General features: G+C 41.2%; 2 protein-coding genes across 4 annotated transcripts in view; both read left to right on the top strand.

Moving 5' to 3' along the window:
• Positions 1-3886: 3886 nt before the first annotated feature.
• Positions 3887-8723, top strand: LOC133545974 (gastrula zinc finger protein XlCGF8.2DB-like). The gene is made up of 2 exons (XM_061891730.1): positions 3887-4162; positions 7415-8723. Exon 2 carries the CDS (start codon positions 7465-7467, stop codon positions 8449-8451), a length of 987 nt encoding a protein of 328 aa, XP_061747714.1. The 5' UTR covers positions 3887-4162; positions 7415-7464; the 3' UTR covers positions 8452-8723.
• Positions 8724-10807: 2084 nt separating this feature from the next.
• LOC133546177 (oocyte zinc finger protein XlCOF22-like) overlaps positions 10808-23855 on the top strand; it is a 55359-nt gene continuing 42311 nt past the window's right edge. Inside the window, exons 1-3 of one of the 3 annotated variants that reach the window (XM_061892041.1) lie at positions 10808-11223; positions 11968-12234; positions 20246-21814. In XM_061892041.1, coding sequence (XP_061748025.1) covers positions 11121-11223; positions 11968-12234; positions 20246-21675 — 1800 coding nt within the window. In that variant the 5' untranslated portion in view covers positions 10808-11120 and the 3' untranslated portion in view covers positions 21676-21814. Of the gene's footprint in view, positions 11224-11967; positions 12235-16210; positions 16790-20245; positions 21815-23855 lie in introns of those variants that run through there. The other 2 variants (XM_061892043.1, XM_061892042.1) reach the window with 2 other exon arrangements.

Here is a 23855-nt window from a genome sequence, read left to right as displayed (position 1 = left end):
TAACGAAGGTTAAAATCAGGAACTTTGAAGCTGTTTTTCGGGATATGGCGTGATGGGTAAAATTTTGAGAAAAACTTCAAAAAATAAAATAAGCCACTGGGAACTGATTTTTATTGGTTTTAACCCTTCAGAAATTGTGATAATGGTCCCCTTTAAAAGAGAAAATAAGCAGATACTAACAGTAAATGAACAAGTAGATTAATAATTAATTTTCTACCACTTGTCCTTAATAATGTTGACAAAATAATAGGTGTATAAATGAGACAACATGTTACTGCATATGTCAGCTAAATAATTAGGAGTATTTGTTTGTTTACTTACTGCTAAAGAACAAGTTGTCTAATATGTTCACTATTTTAATTAAAGACTTAACTGCAATTAGAAACATATGTTTAATGGATCTTAAGTTTTTTTGTTAAAATAAAACCAATAATGCCATTTTTGTGGTCCCCTTTATTGAGAAAAGTACCAAAATAATTTTAGTACCGGTACCAAAGTATTGGTATGGTTCCAACACTCCCAGCTATATTTGAATATTGTCTAATGGAAATGACTTCTGTCTGATAATCACATGAATAACCAGTGTTGGCATTAACACACTTTTTATGTCTTTATACGCATTGAAATCAAAAAGAACGTGCATTTCCTTAAGTCCGCGGGTGCCTGGGATGCAGAGTTTTTGGTTTTATAACCGACCTGCCTTCTCTGGGTCAAAACTCCAGTTTGCTTGATTTTTTTATAGATTATTGCTTTCTGCCGATGTTTTGTGTATTGTGACGGTGCGCTCTTATCCCGCCATCACTTGAGGACCGCCACGTCAGCGGAAGCAAGCGCGCTGTCGGTTGGTAGAGTGGCCGTGCCAGGAACTTGAGGGTTCCAGGTTCGATTCCCGCTTCCACCATCCTAGTCACTGCCGTTGTGTCTTTGGGCAAGACACTTTACCCACCTGCTCCCAGTGCCACCCACACTGGTTTAAATGTAACTTAGATATTGGTTTTACGATGTAAAAGCGCTTTGAGTCACTAGAGAAAAGTGCTATATAAATATAATTCACTTCACTTATTCACACGATTGATGAGCATTCATTTTTAAATGGTGGTGTTAAAAAGCAAGTATATCTCCATCTGTAGTGATAAATGTGTCTCCCGGATGAACATGTGTCACAAACATTGTATTAGATGATATGTGGATGTTGTGCTTACTTGGACTGTGATGAAGCTGTGAGGACTCAGGTGGTTTGTCTTCATGCTCTTCAGTCTTCACAGAGACAACAGTCAGTGGAAACTTGCTGACATCAGCCTCCTCCTGCCCTAGAAGACACTCTCCCTCCTGACTGATCCACACTTCCTCCTCTTCCTCTTTAATGTGGGGGGGCTGTGGATCCTCCTGCTGCTGAAGGGGACGTTCTTCTTGACGAGCGTTCATCTGTTGGACGTCCGCAAGACAACACAAACAAACTTCAGCTCAGATGTGTCAAATGTTGTTTAGTCTATCAAATATAATATTTTCAAAGTGAACTGACTCCACTCTGTGGTGATGTTCTTCTACACATGGAATAATCATCAGTTATTGATTATTATGAATTGTGTCATTGATCCTATTTTTTGCATTTACATTAATTATTGTTTAAAAAGTAACAACTTACAGAAAACCTCCTGCTGGGATTTTAATACCGTCATGACTGCATGAAGTCAGTCTGCACGTACAAAAGTTTCATTGTGCTGCAGCATCAAGTGACGCCAACTGGCTCCTCCCACTACCAACCTACCAGCCAACCTTGACGTGCACCTCCAAAATAGTCCCACCTCACGTCAACGGTGACCAGGACTACAGAGCTGTGGTCGGTTGGCTTTACTTTTACGCGCAATATCCTCTCCTTGTTCTCCATTACCTCCCTGCTTGGCACTCAGCATCAAGGGTTGGAATTGGGGGTTAAATCACCATAAATGATTCCCGGGCGCAGCACTGCTGCTGCCCACTGCTCCCCTCACCTCTCAGGGGGTGATCAAGGGGATGGGTCGAATGCAGAGGACACATTTCACCACACCTAGTGTGTGTGTGACAATCATTGCTACTTTAACTTTCTTCTGCGAAAGCAACATTTTTAACCCAACAGAAAACAAACAGAAGTGCAGCGAAGCACGTGGAACAAGTGCCAGCGAGTATATATATATATATATATATATATATATATATATATATATATATACAAATTCATAAATGTAAACAAATATTTAGAATATTTGGGTACCTCATGTTTCGACTACATACAAAATATTGATGCAAATTCATTTTGTGTGCAGTATATTAAAGTTATTTTTAATATTTAACATTTATTTTATTAAATATTTATTTTAGTCTGACTGAATAAGCATTAATCACTTACAATTGTGCAAATAGTGTATTTGTAATAACAAACATCAGTTGATTTAATTTCCATGATATGTCCACCAAATGCAGCTGAGATAGGCTCCAACACCCCCTGCCCTCCCCGCAACACCAAATAGGGACAAGCGGTAGAAAAATGGATGGATGTTATCAAGGTAATAGAAGTGCGTGCAAACATCATTTGTATTTATTGCTAATAAAGTTGACACCAACATAAAGCAGACCACTGCAATAATACATTATATTACACTGTCATCACAATAACAATAATTTTTTTTCATCCTGTAAAGCATCTTTGAGTACAATGAAAAGCGTTATACCAAATAAAATGTATTATTATTATTATTATACCATGTGACTTATTCCAGACTTAAATTACAAGACGTTCGTTTCTTTCTAGTAACAAATATTTAATGATGTTAAGCGTGACTGTAATATACAACAAAAAACAGTTAAATTATTAAATAAGTCAATATAATTCTCATAGAGAACATATAAAATACACTCCTCAAAAAAAAAACGCTCGCATTTGCTACAAAGGCCTGCTAGCGGGCTAACGCTAGCACGTTAGCTTCGAACAACATATGAGGTAAATAAGATAAATAATATGAAAATATATCATGTATATTACCTCATAAGCCGCGTGTACAAGAGAGGAGTGGAATATATTCTTCCTATTGTTACACCAGCAACTCTTTTTTGTCTTCTGTGGCCGGGCGAAGGAAGTGTGCACCACTCACTATTGTCCCAGTGAAACACGTGTTTGAAGGAAGTGTGCACCACTCACTATTGTCCCAGTGAAACACGTGTTTGAAGGAAGTGTGCACCACTCACTATTGTCCCAGTTAAACACGTGTTTGAAGGAAGTGTGCACCACTCACTATTGTCCCAGTGAAACACGTGTTTGAAGGAAGTGTGCACCACTCACTATTGTCCCAGTGAAACACGTGTTTGAAGGAAGTGTGCACCACTCACTATTGTCCCAGTGAAACACGTGTTTGAAGGAAGTGTGCAACACTCACTATTGTCCCAGTGAAACACGTGTTTGAAGGAAGTGTGCACCACTCACTATTGTCCCAGTGAAACACGTGTTTGAAGGAAGTGTGCGCCACTCACTATTGTCCCAGTGAAACACGTGTTTGAAGGAAGTGTGCACCACTCACTATAGTCCCAGTGAAACACGTGTTTGAAGGAAGTGTGCACCACTCACTATTGTCCCAGTGAAACACGTGTTTGAAGGAAGTGTGCGCCACTCACTATTGTCCCAGTGAAACACGTGTTTGAAGGAAGTGTGCACCACTCACTATTGTCCCAGTGAAACACGTGTTTGAAGGAAGTGTGCACCACTCACTATTGTCCCAGTGAAACACGTGTTTGAAGGAAGTGTGCACCACTCACTATTGTCCCAGTGAAACGCGTGTTTGAAGGAAGTGTGTACCACTCACTATTGTCCCAGTGAAACACGTGTTTGGCCAACATTTGTTCCGCGGTTGAGAACACCTCGATGACGTCACACAGGAGGAAAAACAAAACAAAATGGCGTCTGGCGGAGATTACGTTGTTTTGGTTATTATGGTTTCTAGGTCTTAATTACAACGTACATGTGCACGTGTGTGTCGTTTAACAGAGTAAACGTCGTTATTAATTGTTTGTATGCGGATACATTAGTCTGAGTGCACTTTGACGTGCTAGCCTAGCCTGCTGGTTAGCTTAGCTTGTTAGCTGCTAACAAAGAGAGGCGGAAGTGATCGACACATCAAAGCAGAGATCCACTGTAAGTGTAAAGTGTTTTTATTGTGTGAACATGTCTACATTACAAATGATGTGAGTGTTGCGGAATCAGCGACTAACTGCTGCCATTGAAGAAATATTTGTGATGTTAGAAAAAAAAACTACAGCAGAGTACAAGGAGGAATTTTGTCCAACAAAAGAGGAGAAGGAGCAACAACATCAACTACTGGACGCTGTTTTCAAGGAACATCAAGTTGTGTTACACATCCATTCTTCCATCCATCTTCTTCTGCTTATCTGAGGTCGGGTCGCGGGGGCAGCAGCCTAAGCAAGGAAACACCAGTCTTTCCTCTCCCCAGCCACTTCATCCAGCTCTTCCCGGGGGATACCGAAGCGTTACCAGGGCAACCGGCAGACATAGTCTACCCAACGTGTCCTGGGTCTTCCCGTGGCATCCTATCGGTCGGACATGCCCGAAACACCTCCCAAGGGAGGCATTCGGGTGGCATCCTGACCAAATGCCCGAACCACCTTATCTGGCACTTCTCGATGTGGAGGTGCAGTGGCTTTACTTTGAGTTCCTCCCGGATGGCAGAGCTTCTCACCCTATCTCTAAGGGAGAGCCCCGCCACACGGCAGAGGAAACTCATTTCGGCCGCTTGTACCCGTGATCTTATCCTTTCGGTCATAACCCAAAGCTCATGACCATAGGTGAGGATGGGAACGTAGATCGACCGGTAAACTGAGAGCTTTGCCTTCCAGCTCAGCTCCTTCTTCACCACAACGGATCGATACAACGTCCGCATTACTGAAGACGCCGCACCGATCCGCCTGTCGATCTCACGATCCACTCTTCCCTCGCTTGTGAAGAAGACTCCTAGGTACTTGAACTCCTCCACTTGGAGGCAGGGTCTCCTCCCCAACCCGGAGATGGCACTCCAACCTTTTCTGTACGAGAACCTTGGACTCGGACTTGGAGGTGCTGATTCTCATTCCAGTCGCTTCACACTCGGCTGCAAACCGATCCAGTTAGTGCTAAATTTGCTAGCCAGATGAAGAGACTTAATCCTGCAGCCACCAAACCGGATCCCCTCAACTCCTTGACTCCGTCTAGAAATTCTGTCTATAAAAGTTTTGAACAGAATCGGCGCTTTGGCGGAGTCCAACCCTCACTGGAAACGTGTCCGACTTACTGCCGGCAATGCGGACCAAGCTCTGACACTGATCATACAGGGAGCGGACCGCCACAATAAGACAGTCCGATACCCCATACTCTCTGAGCACTCCCCACAGGACTTGCCGAGGGACACGGTCCAATGCCTTCTCCAAGTCCACAAAACACATGTAGACTGGTTGGGCAAACTCCCATGCACCCTCGAGAACCCTGCCCAGAGTATAGACCTGGTCCACAGTTCCACGGCCAGGATGAAAACCACACTGTTCCTCCTAAATCTGAGGTTCGACTATGCGGCATAAACTCCTCTCCAGTACACCTGAATAGACCTTCCCGGGAAGGCTGAGGATGCTTCTACATATTGACACAAATATATAAAAAACACTAACCTTATGACGGATGCTTTTGCAATTGCTTTATTTGATCTTTCCCAACACCTGGTGGCCACAATAATTCATGAAGTCAAGCTCATGGCTCACAATGTTGAATGATGCGGGCACGTTTGTTACTGGATACTTGCTATCAGACTTCTGTTTTGGAGACTTTGTGTACGTATTAAGCAACTATACTTTTTCGATATGCTTAAAAGTGCTGTTTTAGCTTAGCTGTTGTGTAGCTGCTGGCTCCTTGTAGCTTACAGCAGGTGTGTCCAAAGTGCAGCCCATAACTATGTTTTTAATTGACAACGGGGAATTTTGAAAATGTGGTATTTGCGTGTCGGTCCAATCAGCAGCAGTTACGCCCTATTTCATCATTGGACCTAAGTCTTTGGCTTGGTAGGCGGGTACGAGGCTACCAAGCCAGGTGGTACGAGCACGAGCACGGAGGAGCCTTTGTAGTGGTGTCGCAGCTCAGTGGTCGTGCCGTCAGGTAACACCAGGAAGGTTCCTTCTGTGCGACATTCACCGGTGCTTTTTTTCTCCCTGGACTCCGACTTCATATCTGGTGTTGTCCCTCAGACCTCGGCCAAGAAACCACGTAAACAGTGTGAAGAATGTGGGCGATAAGAGTGTGTGTGCGTGGGCATGAACTTGCACCCACTTTCAACTGGAACTCAGGACATATGATTAGTTGCACGGCCTATTCTTATCTATATTAAACATTTCTTAATCACTTCATCCTTCATTATCTTAATTATATCCCAACTTTAGCTACCTGTAAAAATTAGTGACTTATTGTTGTCCATTTGTAAATATTTTTTTTTTCTAAATTATATTCTCCTCACTTGAACCAGACAGTCATTAGGACAAAATATCCTGAGAGGACTTTGCCCTTTAAAAGGTAAAGCCTCAAAAAGGACAGTATTAAGATGAATTCATTACATTTGCTATGAGGCATTTTGTTATTGATATATTCTGTTTTTGTTACTTGGGGCGGTATAGCTCGGTTGGTAGAGTGGCCGTGCCAGCAACTTGAGGGTTCCTGGTTCGATCCCAGCTTCTGCCATCCTAGTCACTGCCATTGTGTCCTTGGGCAAGACACTTTACCCACCTGCTCCCAGTGCCACCCACATTGGTTTAAATGTAACTTAGATATTGGGTTTCACTATATAAAGCGCTTTGAATCACTAGAGAAAAGCGCTACATAAATATAATTCACTTCACTTCACATGGTATCTTGTTTTTCTCATTTCAAGGGGAACTGCACTTTTTGGAATCATTCACAGTCCCTATGTAAGTTAAAGTTAAGTTCCCAACGGTAGTCACACACTAGGTGTGGTGAAATGATCCTCTGCATTTGACCCATCCCCAAGTTCACCCCCTGGGAGGTGAGGGCAGCGGAGGCCGCACTCGGGAATCTTTTGGTGATTTAACCCCCAACCTTTGATGCTGAGTGCCAAGCAAGGAGGCAATGGGTCTGTTTTAAAATGGTTCTATAAGTAATTCTATATGAAGTAATACATCGCAAAATCCTTTTTAAACCATATTGTCCATCCATAGTAAAAACTTCTGTCGTCCTGGTTTTTGTTTCTTTTCCTGTGACAAATGTTGTAAAGAGCAGCGTGTTTGTGCGTCACTGAGATTTCAAGACAGTTCATACGATAACTTGTTTTTCCTAAGTGCATGTCAAAGTAGTGAATGCATTGTGTGACTGAGCACAGATGCTGTGTTTGTCTTGCAGACGTCTGTGAAGAACATCTTCACCCTTAGCAACAGAAGTGGAGCTTCAGGATGCGGACGGAGGAAACACAGCCCTCCCACATTAAGATGGAAGAGGAATACACACTGATCCCCCATTTTAAAAAGGAAGAGGAGGACCCACTGACACCCCTTTTTAAAGAGAAATCAGTGGACCCACTGAGTCCTCACATTAAAGAGGAAGAGGAGGAACACCGCATCAGTCAAGAATGGTTGAAGGAGTTCCATGTGATTGTGAAGAGTGAAGATGATGAGGTGAAAGGTGAAAGTGAGGAGAGGGGAGGGGGGGAGCCTCCAAGCAGCAGCTCAACACAACACATGACAACAGAAGCTGATGGAGACCACTGTGGAGGATCACAAGCAGACAAGCTCTTAGCTCCACTATCAGATAGTGAGGACACAACGTCACACTCTCCTGACACTGATGATGAAGACTCTAAAGATGATAAGACATGTCACACTGACAACACTCACTTCACATCTTCTCACTGTCACAAAACTTTTAAATACCATTGTCTTCTGAAAAGACACATGAGAACACACACTGGAGAAAAAGCCTTTTCATGCTCAATCTGTGGTAAAGGTTTTACTCGAAGGCACTCTTTGAAAGTACACATGAGAACACACACTGGAGAAAAACCTTTTTCCTGCTCAGAATGTGGTAAATATTTTACTCTAAGGGTCAATTTGAAAGTACACATGAGAATACACACTGGAGAAAAACCTTTTTCCTGCTCAGAATGTGGTAAAAGTTTCATAACAAATCATACCTTAAAAGAACACATGGGAACACACAATGGAGAAAGACCTTTTTTATGTTCAATCTGTGGTAAAGATTTTACTCGAAGGCACTATTTAAAAACACACATGAGTACGCACACTGGAGAAAAACCTTACACATGTTCAGTATGTTGTAAAAGTTTTATACAAACTACGTATTTGAAAAGACACATGAGAACACACACAAGTGAGAAAGTGTTGAGTTGCAGTGTGTGTGGTGAAAGATTGTCTTCTAAGTAGCAGTGTAAGAAACACAAGTGTGCTGGTGAGAACAGCAGCAGCAAATGAAACTGCAGGATTTGAAATAAACTGTAAAAACTTTAACTTTGACCTTCTAACAACACCAGCACATAGATGCTAACATTAATAGATTTGATATATCAGTTAATTGCTATTTTCAGTCAAGTACATGTTTAATATACAACATGGTGTACTTTTATTTAAAAATGAACACAACACTTTGACTGCAAAGGTGAGAATAAACAGGACAAATCCTGTTAGAAATACTTGTGTATAGATATATTCAGAAATAATCTTTAATTATTAATGATGTTATAGATGAACTCCTTTATATGATGTACATATTTGTTTTACACGTGTTATTCCTTTGCTTTTGAGTACACATAAATCCCTCTTAGTTCATATTTACTGATTCGCATCTGAAACATCTTCTGGACCACTTCTGGAAGCATATTATTATTTACTTTATACATCATTTCAGCAGTTGTCTTTTATACAAGATCATTTACTTTTAAAATGAGTGACTTTATGAATCATTTGTTGGGTCTCAATAATCAATTTTTTTAATTAATCTGTATTACTTTCTTTTGTAATATGAATATTGTTTTATATGTATGTTCCCTTCATGCAATAAGTAGATTTGAGAAAATGGCAACAAATGTTGAAGGTTATGAAGGATAATTTAGTTTTTAATAATGTAGATTTCTTATTAAAAAACTACACATGACCATTGTTTTTTAAAGTATTTTTCCCCCCTTTTTTAAAATCCGTTAACCATTATCAATTTTAGAAAGCATGGGAAAGTTTGGAATGTTAGGGAAAAGTCAATAATGTACATCATCACACAGAGCTCTATTGTACATCCATCCATTTTTTTCCTACCACTTGTCCCTTTCATTTCGTATGTATAGCCTTTAATCACAAACTTGTCCGCCAAAGGGTGTTGCGTTTTGGAGAAACTCCTTCTGTCAGAGTGCTGTTCAACACAGTAAAGAGGAACCCAAGGATGTGCAGGACGCTGAGTAAAACACTTATTTTTCTGCGGAAATCTACTCACAAAAACAATCCAAACAGCAAAAAGCGCATCGTGGAAAAAATAACAAAAGCTACTTCTATACACAAATAAACTTAACTTGGTTTGGAGTTACAAGACGTGCACACTACAAAACAACACCAAGATGGATGGCACTGGGAATGGCCAAGGTGGCAAAATACTCAAAGCATGTAATAAACTGGCGTGGAGCGGATTCACCGAGTGCCATCCAGCTGTCAAGGTGCTGCTTAAGCACCAGGGTCGATTGGAAGCAGCTGTGCACGTCCCACAACTCCGCCCACAAGGGCAACACAGGAACTCTCGAGGGAGGAGAAACGTTAGAACAAGGTCAACTGCACCAAAAGAGGGAAACTGACAATACAAACCACAAGGTGGCAGCAGGCGTGAAAACTTCCCTCAAATTCATTTGGGAAAAAATGGACTGAGCATAAGACATAAATCATCACAAATAAAGTGAAATCATTCAAAAAGTTGACCTTTGTAACTCACTTCGATCCAAAATTATCCAGGATGTTTCTCCAGAATGTTCCACTGGAGAATGCTGTCAAACTGTTTTGTTTACTAGGAAAATGTAAACCAAATATATGTTTTTTAAATTCTGTCATTACACATACGCAGATATACATATATATATATATATATATATATATATATATATATATATATATATATATATATATATATATATATATATATATATATATATATATATATATATATATATATATATATATATATATATATATTTATGTGGGAATAAGCGGTAGAAATTGGATGGATGGATGTATTTGTGTCTGTATATATATATATATATATATATATATATATATATATGTATATATATATATATATATATATATACATATATATATTATACATATATATATAAGTAAAGGAAATTTAAAAAGAACATGAAAACCTCCCACATTCTAAAATACATTATAAAAACGATTAACATCAAAGACAAAAATATCATGAGTGTAAAATTTCTTTTTTTTCTTTTTTTTTCTTTCCTTATGCTACTGTTGTTTCAATACATTGTTAAATATTTGAATATTTTTACAGAAATAAGTTTTAAGTCTTTGTTTTGAAAATTTGAAATGGAAAAGTTTACTTGTATTTTCACAATAAGTAAATAGTATTTAACAAAATAGTTTTACCGGGGTTGGAAAGCTGGTTGTACTTATTCCTCTCGCGAGATTTGGAAAAGAGCTGTTTACTTGGTTCTCTTGCGAGATCTGGAAGAGGGAGCTGCCTAGAATTTTCTCTCGCGAGATCTGACAACACTGCGCGCGAACCAAACACGGCGAGGATAAAGCAAGATGGCGTCTGACGGTGAAGACGTTATTGCAGTCGTCACAGTTCAGTGTTCTTAATCTGTGCCTCCATGTACACATATATGTCCTTTATTACACTCTAGTAAATAGAGTAAACATCGTTAATAACTGTTTGCATCCGGTTATATTAGTCTGAGCGCACTTTGATGCTTCTCGAGCTAGCTTAGCTTGCTAGTTAGCTTAGCTTGTTAGCTGCTAACAAAGAGAGGCGGAAGTGATCAAAACACATCACTAAGTAGAGATCAAGTGTGAGTGTAAAGTGTTGTGATTGTGTGAAAATGTGCCAAAGAACCATAGCAGAGTACGAGGAGGAACTTTGTCCAACAAAAGAGGAGAAGGAGCGACAACATGAAAAACATCAAGTTGTGTTACACAGAACAGGTTTGTTTACTTCTTACTCTCACATCTTTAATAACTTTATATTTCATTAATAACACTATTCTTAAATAGATTGTCTGTAGGAAGATGAATTGTCATGTGAGGATGATGCACTGATTGTTTTACGTTGTTCATAAGAAGGAGACAGTTTCAGACACACAATATTTATGAGAGGTTGATGTTTGTAACAATGTGTATCAACATGTTCACACAAAACTCACACAGTCACCGGGGGAATATTCCAGAGAGCAGGTTAAGTGCAAAGTCCTGAGTATGTAAAGCTCGAGAGTTTTACCTCCAAAAATAAGAGAGGTAAGACAAAGTCAGAGTCAGTTACCATGGTTACTGATGCTGTAAACCTAGCCTGCGAGCTGGCAGGTTTGGCAAGTTATATATTTGTGTAAAAGCTATTCTGACCTGCTATTTCCTTCATGTCGGTGTTCGTTGATGCAGCCATTAATGTTCCAGTGATTGTCGAAAAAACAAAGCCTGATCTAAAGATGACATCTTGATCTCCTTCCATCTCAAACCAATTGACCGTTCATTATTAAGTGAAATGTCTTATATTCGCTTAAATGTGTCTTTAAATAAGCAACACTATGTTTCATCCAGTTACTCAATTAATCGGAAACATTTCCCGTAGAACACTTGATTAATACAATTTTCAATAGCCACAGCCCTATATTTCATGTACGATTTAATATTTAGCATGTAGGAGTTAAAATGTGTTTTGTTTGTGTCCTGTAGACATCCATCAGCTGATTGGACACCAAGAAGAATGTCTCCCTCATCTGCAGGGGGACAGTTTCACTTTAGAGTATCCACAGCCCTCACATTTTAAAGGGGACAAAGATGAGCCACAGCCCTCTTATTTTAAAGAAGAAGAGGGGGGAGAGTGTCCTGTAGGGCAGGAGGAGGCTGATGTCAGCAACTTTCCACCGACTGTTGTCTCTGTGAAGACTGAAGAGCATGAAGACAAACCACCTGAGTCCTCACAGCTTCATCACAGTCCAAGTAAGCACAACATCCACATATCATCTAATACAATGTTTGTGACACATGTTCATCCGGGGGACACATTTATCACTAAAGATGAAGATATGTTTGCTTTTTAACACCACCATTTAAAAATGAATGCTCATCAATCATCAACAGTGTAATTGCTGGGGTGTAACCATGTGACCTAGAGGCCGTCCTCCTTACCTCACGTGGTCAAATGAAGGCAAACATTCAATATGGCTACTGTTTATTTACCTTTAGCAGCACATGTGTCAGCATATTTCAAAGGTTTAGTGGTGAAGATAAGAGATGTACACCAAGTACCATTTTTTTAGTACTGGTTCCTAATTATGTTGTCCATGAGGACCGTGAAGATTCTGGACTAACGGCACAACTATTTGTATTTTTAATTCCAGCTGACTGACGTAACTATGATACATTTTCACACTGAGTTCAGCTGCCGCTGCTACACATTACAATCAGCTTTGAATGATGACAAATAAGGAAGCAACATTATGCAAAAGTTTGATGTGTGTGTTATTGAGAAGAAGATGACATAAGTGCATTTCACCTTGCACTGCACACATAGTTGACTTCTTTAAGACTTCAACCTCTTCTGCAAATAGGAATGCTATTTAAAATGCCTCTTTTCCACTTTTTTATTTCCACAAATGACATGTAGTACCGACAAGAGTACCGATAAATACTGGTATCGATAAGGAATATTGATTAGGGTATCATATCCATAAATCTATAAATGTACATCCCTACTGAAGATACAAGCCAGATATTGGTCTCAAGATGGCGGCGCCCTGCTCGGCTGCGGCTGCAGAGGCTCTTGGTAGTAATAGAACATTTTGGCAAATCTACCAGTAATTTCTGTGAATTTCATGGCTGGCTTCCAGCGTGGACACTCCGTAGTAACGTAGGACCGCCAGACAATTTTGGATGTGGATGGATCGGGCAGTATTAGACCGAAAGATGCGTATACGTTGGACCTCCTCGCTATCCTGGGAATACTACGCCGGCTACATCCAGCGGCCTGTGAGGCAGCGGAGCCTAGTACCAGAGGGGACCGCAGACAGAGGAGACATAAGCGGTGTGATCAGAAACAGAAACGGAGATGCCGAGCGGGGCTAACAACAAAGCTAAAGGCTAATCCTCACAGAACGCCGCTTCCTTCCATCCTGCTCTCAAATGTCCGCTCACTGGAGAACAAACTGGACTACCTGAAGCTGGATTCATATGCAATACACTGCTGCTGGAATTGTAATTTTCCTGAAGGAACTCTCCTGAAGGAATCAATAAAGTACTATCTATCTATCTATTTATCTATCTAGATGAGAGACTGCTGTGCCATATTTCTCACAGAAACGTGGCTGAAACCATTCGTCCCGGGCGAGGCAGTTAGCATCGAGGAGCTAACTATGTTTCGGTCGGATAGGAGCAGCACTCTCACTGGTAAATCCCGAGGCGGTGGTGTTTGTACATACATCAATAACAACTGGTGCAACAACGGGAAGAACGTCTCATGTCACTGCTCTCCCGATGTAGAAATATTAACTATAAAATGCAGGCCATTTTATTTACCTCGGGAATTCAGTGCTATGATCTTCACAACAGTGTACATTCCCCCCAGTGCTCACACCAAAGAAGCTTTGAACGCTTTGTGCTGCTCCATCAATGAACTGCAAACTACACATCCAGAGGAAGTTTTCATCGTTGCAGGGGATTTTAATCAAGCTTACATGAAAACAGTTTTCCCTCATTTCCATCAATATGTGAATTTTGCAACCAGGGGTGGAAGCAAGCTGGACTTGGTTTATAGTAATATTAAACAGGCGTATAAAGCTGCACCACGCCCCCACCTGGGCTCCTCAGACCATCTATATGTGATGCTAATTCCTGCATACAAGCCCCTGCTGATCAGAAAGCAAGCTACAGTGAAGCAGGTGAGGACCTGGCCAGAGGGAGCAATGGAAACATTACAAGACTGCTTCGGAACCACAGACTGGGACATGTTCAAGGCAGCCGTCACCGATAATCATAACACATGTGTGGAGGAGTATGCAAAGTCTGTGTCCGCATACATTCAGAAGTGCATGGAGGATGTCAGTGTGATCAGATTAGGGGCGGCATGGCGTAGTGGGTAGAGCGGCCGTGCCAGAAACCGGGGGGTTGCAGGTTCGCTTCCCACCTATTAACATCCAAATCGCTGCCGTTGTGTCCTTGGGCAGGACACTTCACCCTTGCCCGTGGTGCCGCTCACACTGGTGAATGAATGATGAATGAATGATTGGTGGTGGTAGGAGGGGCCGTAGGCGCAAATTGGCAGCCACGCTTCCGTCGGTCTACCCCAGGGCAGCTACAGATGTAGCTTACCACCACCAGGTGTGAATGAATGATGGCTTCCCACTTCTCTGTGAGCGCTTTGAGTATTTAACAATAGAAAAGCGCGATATAAATCGAATCCATTATTATTATTATTATTATTATTATCAAGAACATCCCCACACGGGCCAACGAGAAACTCTGGATGGATGAACAGTGAGGTACTGCGTGCAATGCTGAAGGCTCGGAACAAGGCGTTTAAGTCTAGCGACATGGTAGCAGTAAAAACAGCCAGAGCTAACCTGGACCGTGCCATTAAGGTTGCAAAGGTGCTCACAGTCAGAAAGTGCAGGACTTCTTCCAGAACCCCACGAACACTCGACAAATGTGGCAGGGCATACAGGTCATCACGGACTATAAAGCTGCCCCCCATCCCTGTGACAACAGTATCAGCTTCCTAAATGACCTAAACAACTACTTTGAAAGGTTTGAGGCACTTAACACCCCTCCGGCGAGAAAATCCATCACTCCGGCGAGAAAAAACACCCCTCGCTCTGATGAGCAGCCGCTCAACTTGGACACAGCGGATGTCCTGAATACCCTGAGGAAAGTGAACCCCCGGACCTGATGACATCAAGGGCCAGGTGCTTCAGGGATGTGCAGACCAGTTGGCGGGGGTTCTCACAGACATCTTCAACATCTCGCAGGGAGGTGGTGAAACATCTGGTTGACTGGAGCAGAACCAACAACCTGGTCCTGAACGTCGACAAGACCAAGGAGATCATCGTTGACTTCAGGAAGCACCGGTCCAGCCACACTTCACTCTTCATCAACGGCACAGCGGTGGAGATGGTAAGCAGCACCAAGTTCCTGGGGGTGCAGATTACTGACAATATAACCTTGTCCCTACACACCGGAGATCTTGTAAAAAGAGCTCAGCAGCGCATGCACTTTTTGCGTCGGATGTAAAGAGCACAGCTCCCTCCCCCCATTCTCAGCACATTCTACAGAGGAACTATAGAGAGCCTGCTGACCAACAGCATCTCTGTCTGGACTGGAGCCTGCAATGGCTCAGACTGGAAGTCTCTCCAGAGAGTGGTGAGGACGACGGAAAAGATTATCAGGTACCTGAGGCAGAGCAACAGCCCCAGAGCATGATTGACCCCCCACCATGCTTAACAGTAGGGATGGTGTTCTTCTCTTTGTAAGCTTCATTTTTTTCTCCTCCACACATAACGTTGATTCATAGGCCCAAAGAGTTCCAGTTTTGTCTCATCACTCCATAGAACAGTTTCCCAAAACATTTGGGGTTTGTCCAGATGATTTTTTGGCATACTGGAGTCAATTTTTCTTGTGCCTGGTAGTCAGAAGTGGGGTGCGCCTGGGAGTTTTGGCACGGAGGCCTTCATCTCGTAGTGCGCGCCTTATTGTCTGGGACGAAACCTGCGTTCCCCCCTCTGCAATGTCCTGTTGTAGTTCCTCAGTTGTTACCCGGGGGTTTTTCACCACTGTACACACACAGCATCCTCTTTCTACCACGCCCAGGTAGTGTTTCCACTGTGCCTTTAGCTTTAAACTTGTGAATTATGCTCCCAACTGTGTCTCTTGGAATGTGTAATGTCTTTGCTATTTTCTTATATCCATATCCTTTCTTATGAAGAGAAATGACCTCCTCTCTTGACTTCTTTGACCACTCCCTGGACTTCACCATGTTGCAAATACACCATTGACCATCTACAAGAAGCTGAGCGTCAGTCTTTTTCAATCACTTTAATTGTTGCTCGTTATGGTTCTAATCACATCTACAGGTGTGTTCAACACCTGATTGAAAAGACCTTATTCAAATTCTGTTCTTAAGAGTTATGATCTGCAAGGGGTTGAATAATTTTGTCAATGAGATATTAAGAAAAATGTCCTTTTTTGGTATTTTGTAAAATACAGTGTTAAGATTTGAGTTGCATTTGTCTATTTGAAACATCTTTATTTGATATGACTATAAACAAAATACGGAATAAATGTCCAACTAGCTAAAACACCAAAATTGTGTGGCGGTTTAATAATTTGGATCACAACTGTATATCTGCACCTTATTGTTTTTTTTATCCTGCACTACCAAGAGATAATGCAACGAAATTGCGTTCTTATTTGTACTGTAAAGTTCAACTTTGAATGACAATAAAAAGGAAGTCTAAGTCTAAATATCTTATAAAAAATAAAATCATTTTTTTATTTGGATTTAGTTACTTCTCCACTGTCCATCAATGTCTCAACACCTTTGAGAGATGATTTAATCTAGTTCATTTCTACTAATTAGCTATGTTTTGTTGATATCAAACATCAGAATCAAACATACTTTATTAATCCCTGAGGGGAAATTAAAATGTTCAGCAGAATCCCATTCAAGGTCAGACAAACATTCCAGGGAGACAGAACAGGATCGCTGACGGGTCTGCCAACTTGCGGCGCCCCTTGCAAAAAAGGTGAGATACATACGTGTAAACAAGTGGGGGGAATGTGAGAAAAAATTAAAAATCGGTCTCAGCCTGGGCCCCTGGAGAGGGGGTCCAGACTGAGGCCAAGGGAAAAAAACTACTTATAGCCCTAGCATACATCCCTCTTTCATGTGTGTAAGAGGGAAACATCAAAGAAGACAAAGGACATTAAAAGAGCAGAGCTGATGCAACCAGACACTTCTACATACATACATGAATAAAAAGTAAAAGAAACAAATACACTGTGGTGGCTTTTGCGGTGTCCCACGCCATCGTCTGCTGGGGTGAAGGGAGCTTGGCCAGAGACGGGAGCAGACCCAACAAAGCAACCAAGAGAGCCGACTCCACTCTTGGCCGCCAAACCAAGTCTCGGCCAGTGTCCAGTCCGCATGGATGAGTGAGGATACGTCCAAGGAGACCGAGGTTTCCGATACCTGCTCATTCAGCCAAGACACTGTGAAGCTTTTCCGTCCCGGCGCTCAGTGCTAGCTCCGCAGTCCTGTCTCTTCATCTGCATCTCCTCCAGTCTCTCCAAACGGATTCTGGTGTGGCAGAGACCCAGCAGCTGGTCTCCATGGCCACAAGGGTCTCGGGAGGCGGATCCAGAAGTCCACAAAAAAGCACTGCAGAAGTCACGAAAGTACCACCCCTTGTCACACAGTCCCAAAGGGTCCGGACCAAAAGGTAAAAAAAAAAATATATATATATATATGTGTATATATATATATATATATATATATATATATATATATATATATGTATATGTATATATATATATATATATATATATATGTATATGCATATGTATATAAACACATGAAAAGAAGATGGAAACACAAAAGGATGACACAAGAGCACAGAGTTCCTGCCAACAGCAGCCACTACAGGGTCGCCATCTTGGGGCGGGGGGGAATTGCAGCATACAAGCTACAACAACACAGAAATCGTAAAAGTTTCCTAAAGGAAAATGTTCATATTTAAATAAGTAGAGTAAATAAATCATAAACAGGATTTTACAGTTTAAATGCAAATGTTGATGCTCCTCTTAGACACTGTTCTTTGTTCTCTTTCGGGTGTACAAGCAGCTGTCTTGTTTGTATGTAAGTGTTTTACTGCTGTGTTTATTTTTTTCATGAGTTTTTGTATTGCTTCGCTGATGTACCGTATGGTTTTGACATCTTGAAAGTCAACGTGGGGACTGATAAAATCCTCAGAGACATTATCAGAATATATGCAGGACAAAGTGTCATGTGACTGGGTAAATCTGGACTTTTCTAAAGCATTTGTTCGTCTAACTTGTGTATTGAAGAACATTTCCCTGAGCAGCAAGAGCGGACCTCAAGGATGGAGCAGAATCAGTCACAACCCCTTGTATTAAAAAGGAAATGGAGGTTCTGCAGTACCCCAACATTAAAGAGGAAGAGGATTCAAAGCAACCCCACATTAAAGGGAAGGAGGAGCCAGATAGCTCTCACATTAAGGAGACAAATGAATCACAGCCCTCCCTTACCTTACAGAGAAAGAGGAGTCACAGCTCCACTCACAATAAAGAGGAAGAGTAGGACTCACTGACTTTTTGCTGCGTCAACACAGAAAAACGTTAAGTGAAATAACTTAGATGTTAACTATCGGTCAATAATGCTTGTCTTTCTCTCAGACAGACAGGGCTTTACTGTCCGTAACACACACACACACACGCACGCACGCACACATCGCAAAATGAGCTAACGTTACGCTAAAAGCTAATCAGCCTTCACCTCAAGGACTGTGAGCGAGCTGAGCTACCGCCTATACCTCCAGATCGTCAACGGGCTCATAGTGATGTTACAAGTAGTTGACTGGGAGGTGTTTATTATGATATGGGGATCGTCCGCTGCATTATGCTCACCTGCTGAACACCTTTCTGCTAACATGCACCGTCTCTCCTCTCTGCCTGCCTCTGCCATGAGCCCTGATTCCATGCACTCTGAATACGCACTGCTGATTGGCTCTTACCGCTTTGCCTGTAACCAATCAGATGGTTGTGTGGGTGGGACAATGCTGGGGGCTGCAGAGACATAGTGACAGAGACAGAGGCAGTACGAAGCGTACCAGCTTGTTAAGACTTTAGTGTAGCACAAAATGATAATATCAATACGTCTAATGAAGTCAAATACAAATAAGGCAACCAGAGAAGTATCCTACACTTCTCTTTTGTAAAGTAAATGTGAACATGCGATATGGGCATCTACATCAACTATATGATTTGCCTGAGAAGCCGGACAGGACAAAAAAACAAAAAATGTTTTGGTTTTTTTAAGACTTTAGTTTAGGCGGTGGGTAATGTGTTGATGTTGTTAAGGTGGCCTGGCAGTATAGCTCGGTTGGTAGAGCGGCCATGCCAGCAACTTGAGGGTTCCAGGTTCAATCCCAGCTTCTGCCATCTGAGCCATTGTGTCCTTGGGCAAGACACTTCACCCACCTGCTCCCAGTGCCACCCACATTGGTTTAAATGTACACTTCCACGTGATGTAGAACAGTAGTACCACATTTTAAACATACACACACATCTAAAGAATATAAAAATAAATATATTTGGTGGGCCAAACAAAATGACTCGGCGAAACAATGTTTGGTATGGGCCATATGACTTAAAATCTATATCTTAATAACAATATATGTCACGATATATCATTTGGTATATGATTGCTAATAGAAGAATTTCCAAATGGGTTACAAAAGCTCCTAATTTGGCAGCTGACATATGCAGTAACATATTGTGTCTTTTCTAATTGTATTATTTTGGCGAAACAATTATTATTAATGTACTTGTTTATTTACTGTTAATATCTGGTTGCTTTATTTGAGAAAATAATACTGGAAATGATGAAATATTTTACTGCATATTTCATCAACTAAATTAGGAGCCTGTGTAGCCTGTTTTAAAACGGTTCTATTAATAATTCTATAAGAAATAATATATGACAGAATCAATTTTAAACCATCAACCGTCTATCCATAGTATAAAGTCCTGTTGTGCTGGTTTGTTTTTCCTTCCTGTGAATAATGTTGTACAGAGCAGCGTGTTTGTGCATCACTGAGATTTCAAGACAGTTCATACGATAACTTGTTTTTCCTAAGTGCATGTAAAAGTACTGAATGCATTGTGTGACTGAGCACAGATGGATGTTTCTAAAACGTGTTTGTCTTCTTGTGGCCTGCAGACGTCTGTGAAGAACATCTTCTCCCTGAGCAACAGAAGTGGAGCTTCAGGATGGAGCCACAGCCCTCCCACATTAAAAAGGAAAAGAAACACCCACTGATCCCCCATTTTAAAGCGGAAGAGGATGACCCACTGACCACTCACATCAAAGAGGAAGAGGAGGACTCATTGACCCCCAATTTTAAAAAGGAAGAGGAGAAGCCACTAATAACCCATTTTAAAGAGGAAGAGGAGGACCTACTGACCCCTTACTTCAAAGAGGAAGAGGAGGACTCATTGACCCCCAATTTTCAAAAGGAAGAGGAGAAGCCACTAATAACCCATTTTAAAGAGGAAGAGGAGGACCTACTGACCCCTTACTTTAAAGTGGAAGAGGAGGACCAAGAGCCGCCGCACATTAAAGAGGAAGAGGAGGAAGAGGGCATCAGTCAGCCTAAATGGTTGGAGGAGTTCCCAGTGACTGGTGTCCCTGTGAAGAGTGAAGATGATGAGGTGAAAGGTGAAAGTGAGGAGAGGGGAGGGGGGGAGCCTCCAAGCAGCAGCTCAACACAACACATGACAACAGAAGCTGATGGAGACCACTGTGGAGGATCACAAGCAGACAAGCTCTTAGCTCCACTATCAGATAGTGAGGACACAACGTCACACTCTCCTGACACTGATGATGAAGACTCTAAAGATGATAAGACATGTCACACTGACAACACTCACTTCACATCTTCTCACTGTCACAAAACTTTTAAATACCATTGTCGTCTAAAATCACACATGAGAACACACACTGGAGAAAAACCTTTCTCTTGTTCAATCTGTGGTAAAGGTTTTACACAAAGTATCAATTTGAAAGTACACATGAGAACACACACTTGTGAAAAACGTTTTTCCTGTTCAACCTGTGGTAAAGGTTTTACACAAAGTCAGAGTTTGAAAATACATATTAGAACACACACTAGAGAAAAACCTTTTTCTTGTTCACTCTGTAGTAAAGGTTTTACACAAAGTATCAATTTGAAGGTACACATGAGAACACACACCAGTGAAAAACCTTTTTCCTGTTCAATCTGTGGTAAAGGTTTTAGAGAAAGTCAACATTTGAAAAGACACATGAGAACACACACTGGAGAAAAACCTTTTTCATGTTCAAACTGCGGTAAACATTTTACTCAGAGGCCAGATTTAAAAGTACACATGAGAACACACACTGGAGAAAAACCTTTTTCATGTTCTATCTGTGGTAAAGGTTTTACAAGAAGTCAACATTTGAAAGTACACATGAGAACACACACTGGAGAAAAACCTTTTTCATGTTCAATCTGCGGTAAAGATTTTACTCGAAGGGAAAATTTCAAAAAGCACATGAGAATACACACTGGAGAAAAACCTTTTCCTGTTCAATCTGCAGTAAATATTTTGCGCAACGACACTATTTGAAAGAACACGTGAGAACACACACTGGAGAAAAACCTTTTACATGTTCAGTATGTTGTAAAAGTTTTTTACAAAGTCAGCATTTGAAAAGACACACGAGAAGACACCCAGGAGAGAAAGTGTTGAGTTGCAGTGTGTGTGGTGAAAGATTGTCTTCTAAGTACCAGTGTAAGAAACACAAGTGTGCTGGTGAGAACAGCAGCAGCAAATGAAACTGCAGGATTTGAAATAAACTGTCCAGACTTTAACTTTGACCTTCTAAAAACATCAGCACATAGTTTCTAAGATTTATAGATGAGGTATTTTAGATTATTGCCTTTTTTCAGTCAAGTACTACACATGACAAGTGTTTTTTAAAGTTGTTCATGATTTATCCCCCTTTTTTAGAATTCCTCAAACATTATCAATTTCAGAAAACATGGGAACGTTTGGAATGTTTGGGAAAAGTTAATTATGTACATCATCCCACAGAGCTTTACTGTACATCCATCCATTTGTTCTACCACTTGTCTCTTTCATTTTATATGTATAGCATTTAATCACATACTTGTCCGCCAAAGGGTGTTGCGTTTTGGAGGAACTCCTTCTGTCAGAGTGCTGTTCACACTTCTTTTACTGCGGAAATCTACTCACAAAAACAATCCAAACAGTAGGAAACAAAAAATGATGGTGCGAAAAAGAGAAGACTAAATGTGCATTTTGGAAAAAATAACAAAAGCTACTTCTATACACAAATAAAGTCAACTTGGTTTGGAGTTACAAGACGTGCACACTACAAAACAACACCAAGATGGATGGCACTGGGAATGGCCAAGGTAGCAAAATACTCAAAGCATGGAATCAACTGGCGTGGAGTGGAATCGCCGAGTGCCATCCAGCTGTCAAGGTGCTGCTTAAGTAGCACCAGGGTCAATTGGAAGCAGCTGTGCACGTCCCACAACTCCGCCCACAAAGGCAACACAGGAACTCTAGGAGGAAGGAGAAATGTAAGAACAAGGTCAACTGCACCAAAAGACGAAAACTGACTGTTGGAGCCAAATTTCCTTATTTGCTTATATTGTTTTTATTTTGTTTTCTCTGATTGATAGCTGGCTTCAGTTCATGCTGAATGTCCCTTTCTGCAGATTGCTCCGCCCACTTCCTGTTGAGAACCAGGAAGTGTTGACAGGGATGGGACTGTTGCTATGGTGCGGTTGCCATGGTAGCCTCCTTTAATTGTGTTCAGCTGGGAACACTGGGGGGTGATTGCATGGAGGACAAACAGTTTTGGAGCGTGTGGTGTGGTGTGTGGTCAGGTCTCACTGCTGTGACAATGTGCCATTCAAGCCAAGGTCAGCATACATAATGTTCTAGAACCTACTTTTCAATTCATTTTGATAGCTTGGAATAAAGGGATTGTCATATCCAAACACATTTCTACAGTACTGGACATTCAATCATCAAACTGGTCAACACAGTATCAGTATCAGTATCAGTATCAGCCCAAAGGTAAGTGCTGTACAATGACAATAAAATGCCTCATAGCCGATTATACAAATGTGATCAATTCATCTTGATATTGTCCTGCCACAGTGAATAGGTTTCCCTTTTTAAAGGGCAAATTCCTCCCAGGGTCTTTTGTCCTAATGACTGTCTGGATAAAGTGAGGAGAATATAATTAAGGAAAACAATTTATTTTACTAATAAACTAGATTAAGTAACACATTTTTACAGTTAGCTAAATTGGACAGAACACCTGCATCATCTTCTCAACAACACCCACATTCTTACAAACAACATATTTAAGAATGGTGGTGTTAAATACAAAGTGCATTCAGATACAAACAATTATTTTTGATGTTTACTCTATTAAAGGACATATATGTGCACATGTATGCACTGATTAAAAATACAGAACAATAATGCCCACGTTTAGACTTTCTCCATCCAACGCCATCTTGCTTTCTCCTCTTTTCTATTTCCAGCAGACTAGTAGAACATCTTAGGTGTATTGCTGCCCTCCACAGTCTAATAAAATGTCTTCCTTCTGTCCTATTGCCCACACTGCAGACTTGGACACAAACAGGAGAGAAAGTAAAAAGCAGCTTTAAGGAGGTCAAAACAAAATGTATGCATTCTTTCCAACGGCCGCTGGGTGGCAGCAGAGGCTCCATGTATCACCTGAAGAAACATTTGACTTCTGA

This window comes from Nerophis ophidion, linkage group LG29 (assembly GCF_033978795.1).
Source record: "Nerophis ophidion isolate RoL-2023_Sa linkage group LG29, RoL_Noph_v1.0, whole genome shotgun sequence".
Lineage (NCBI taxonomy): Eukaryota > Metazoa > Chordata > Actinopteri > Syngnathiformes > Syngnathidae > Nerophis > Nerophis ophidion.
This window is presented reverse-complemented; position numbering and strand designations above follow the sequence as displayed.

What these genes read in the sequence shown, in the direction of transcription:
- LOC133545974 (XM_061891730.1), top strand. Translation starts at nt 7,465, where the DNA reads ATGCGGACGGAGGAAACACAGCCCTCCCACATTAAGATGGAAGAGGAA.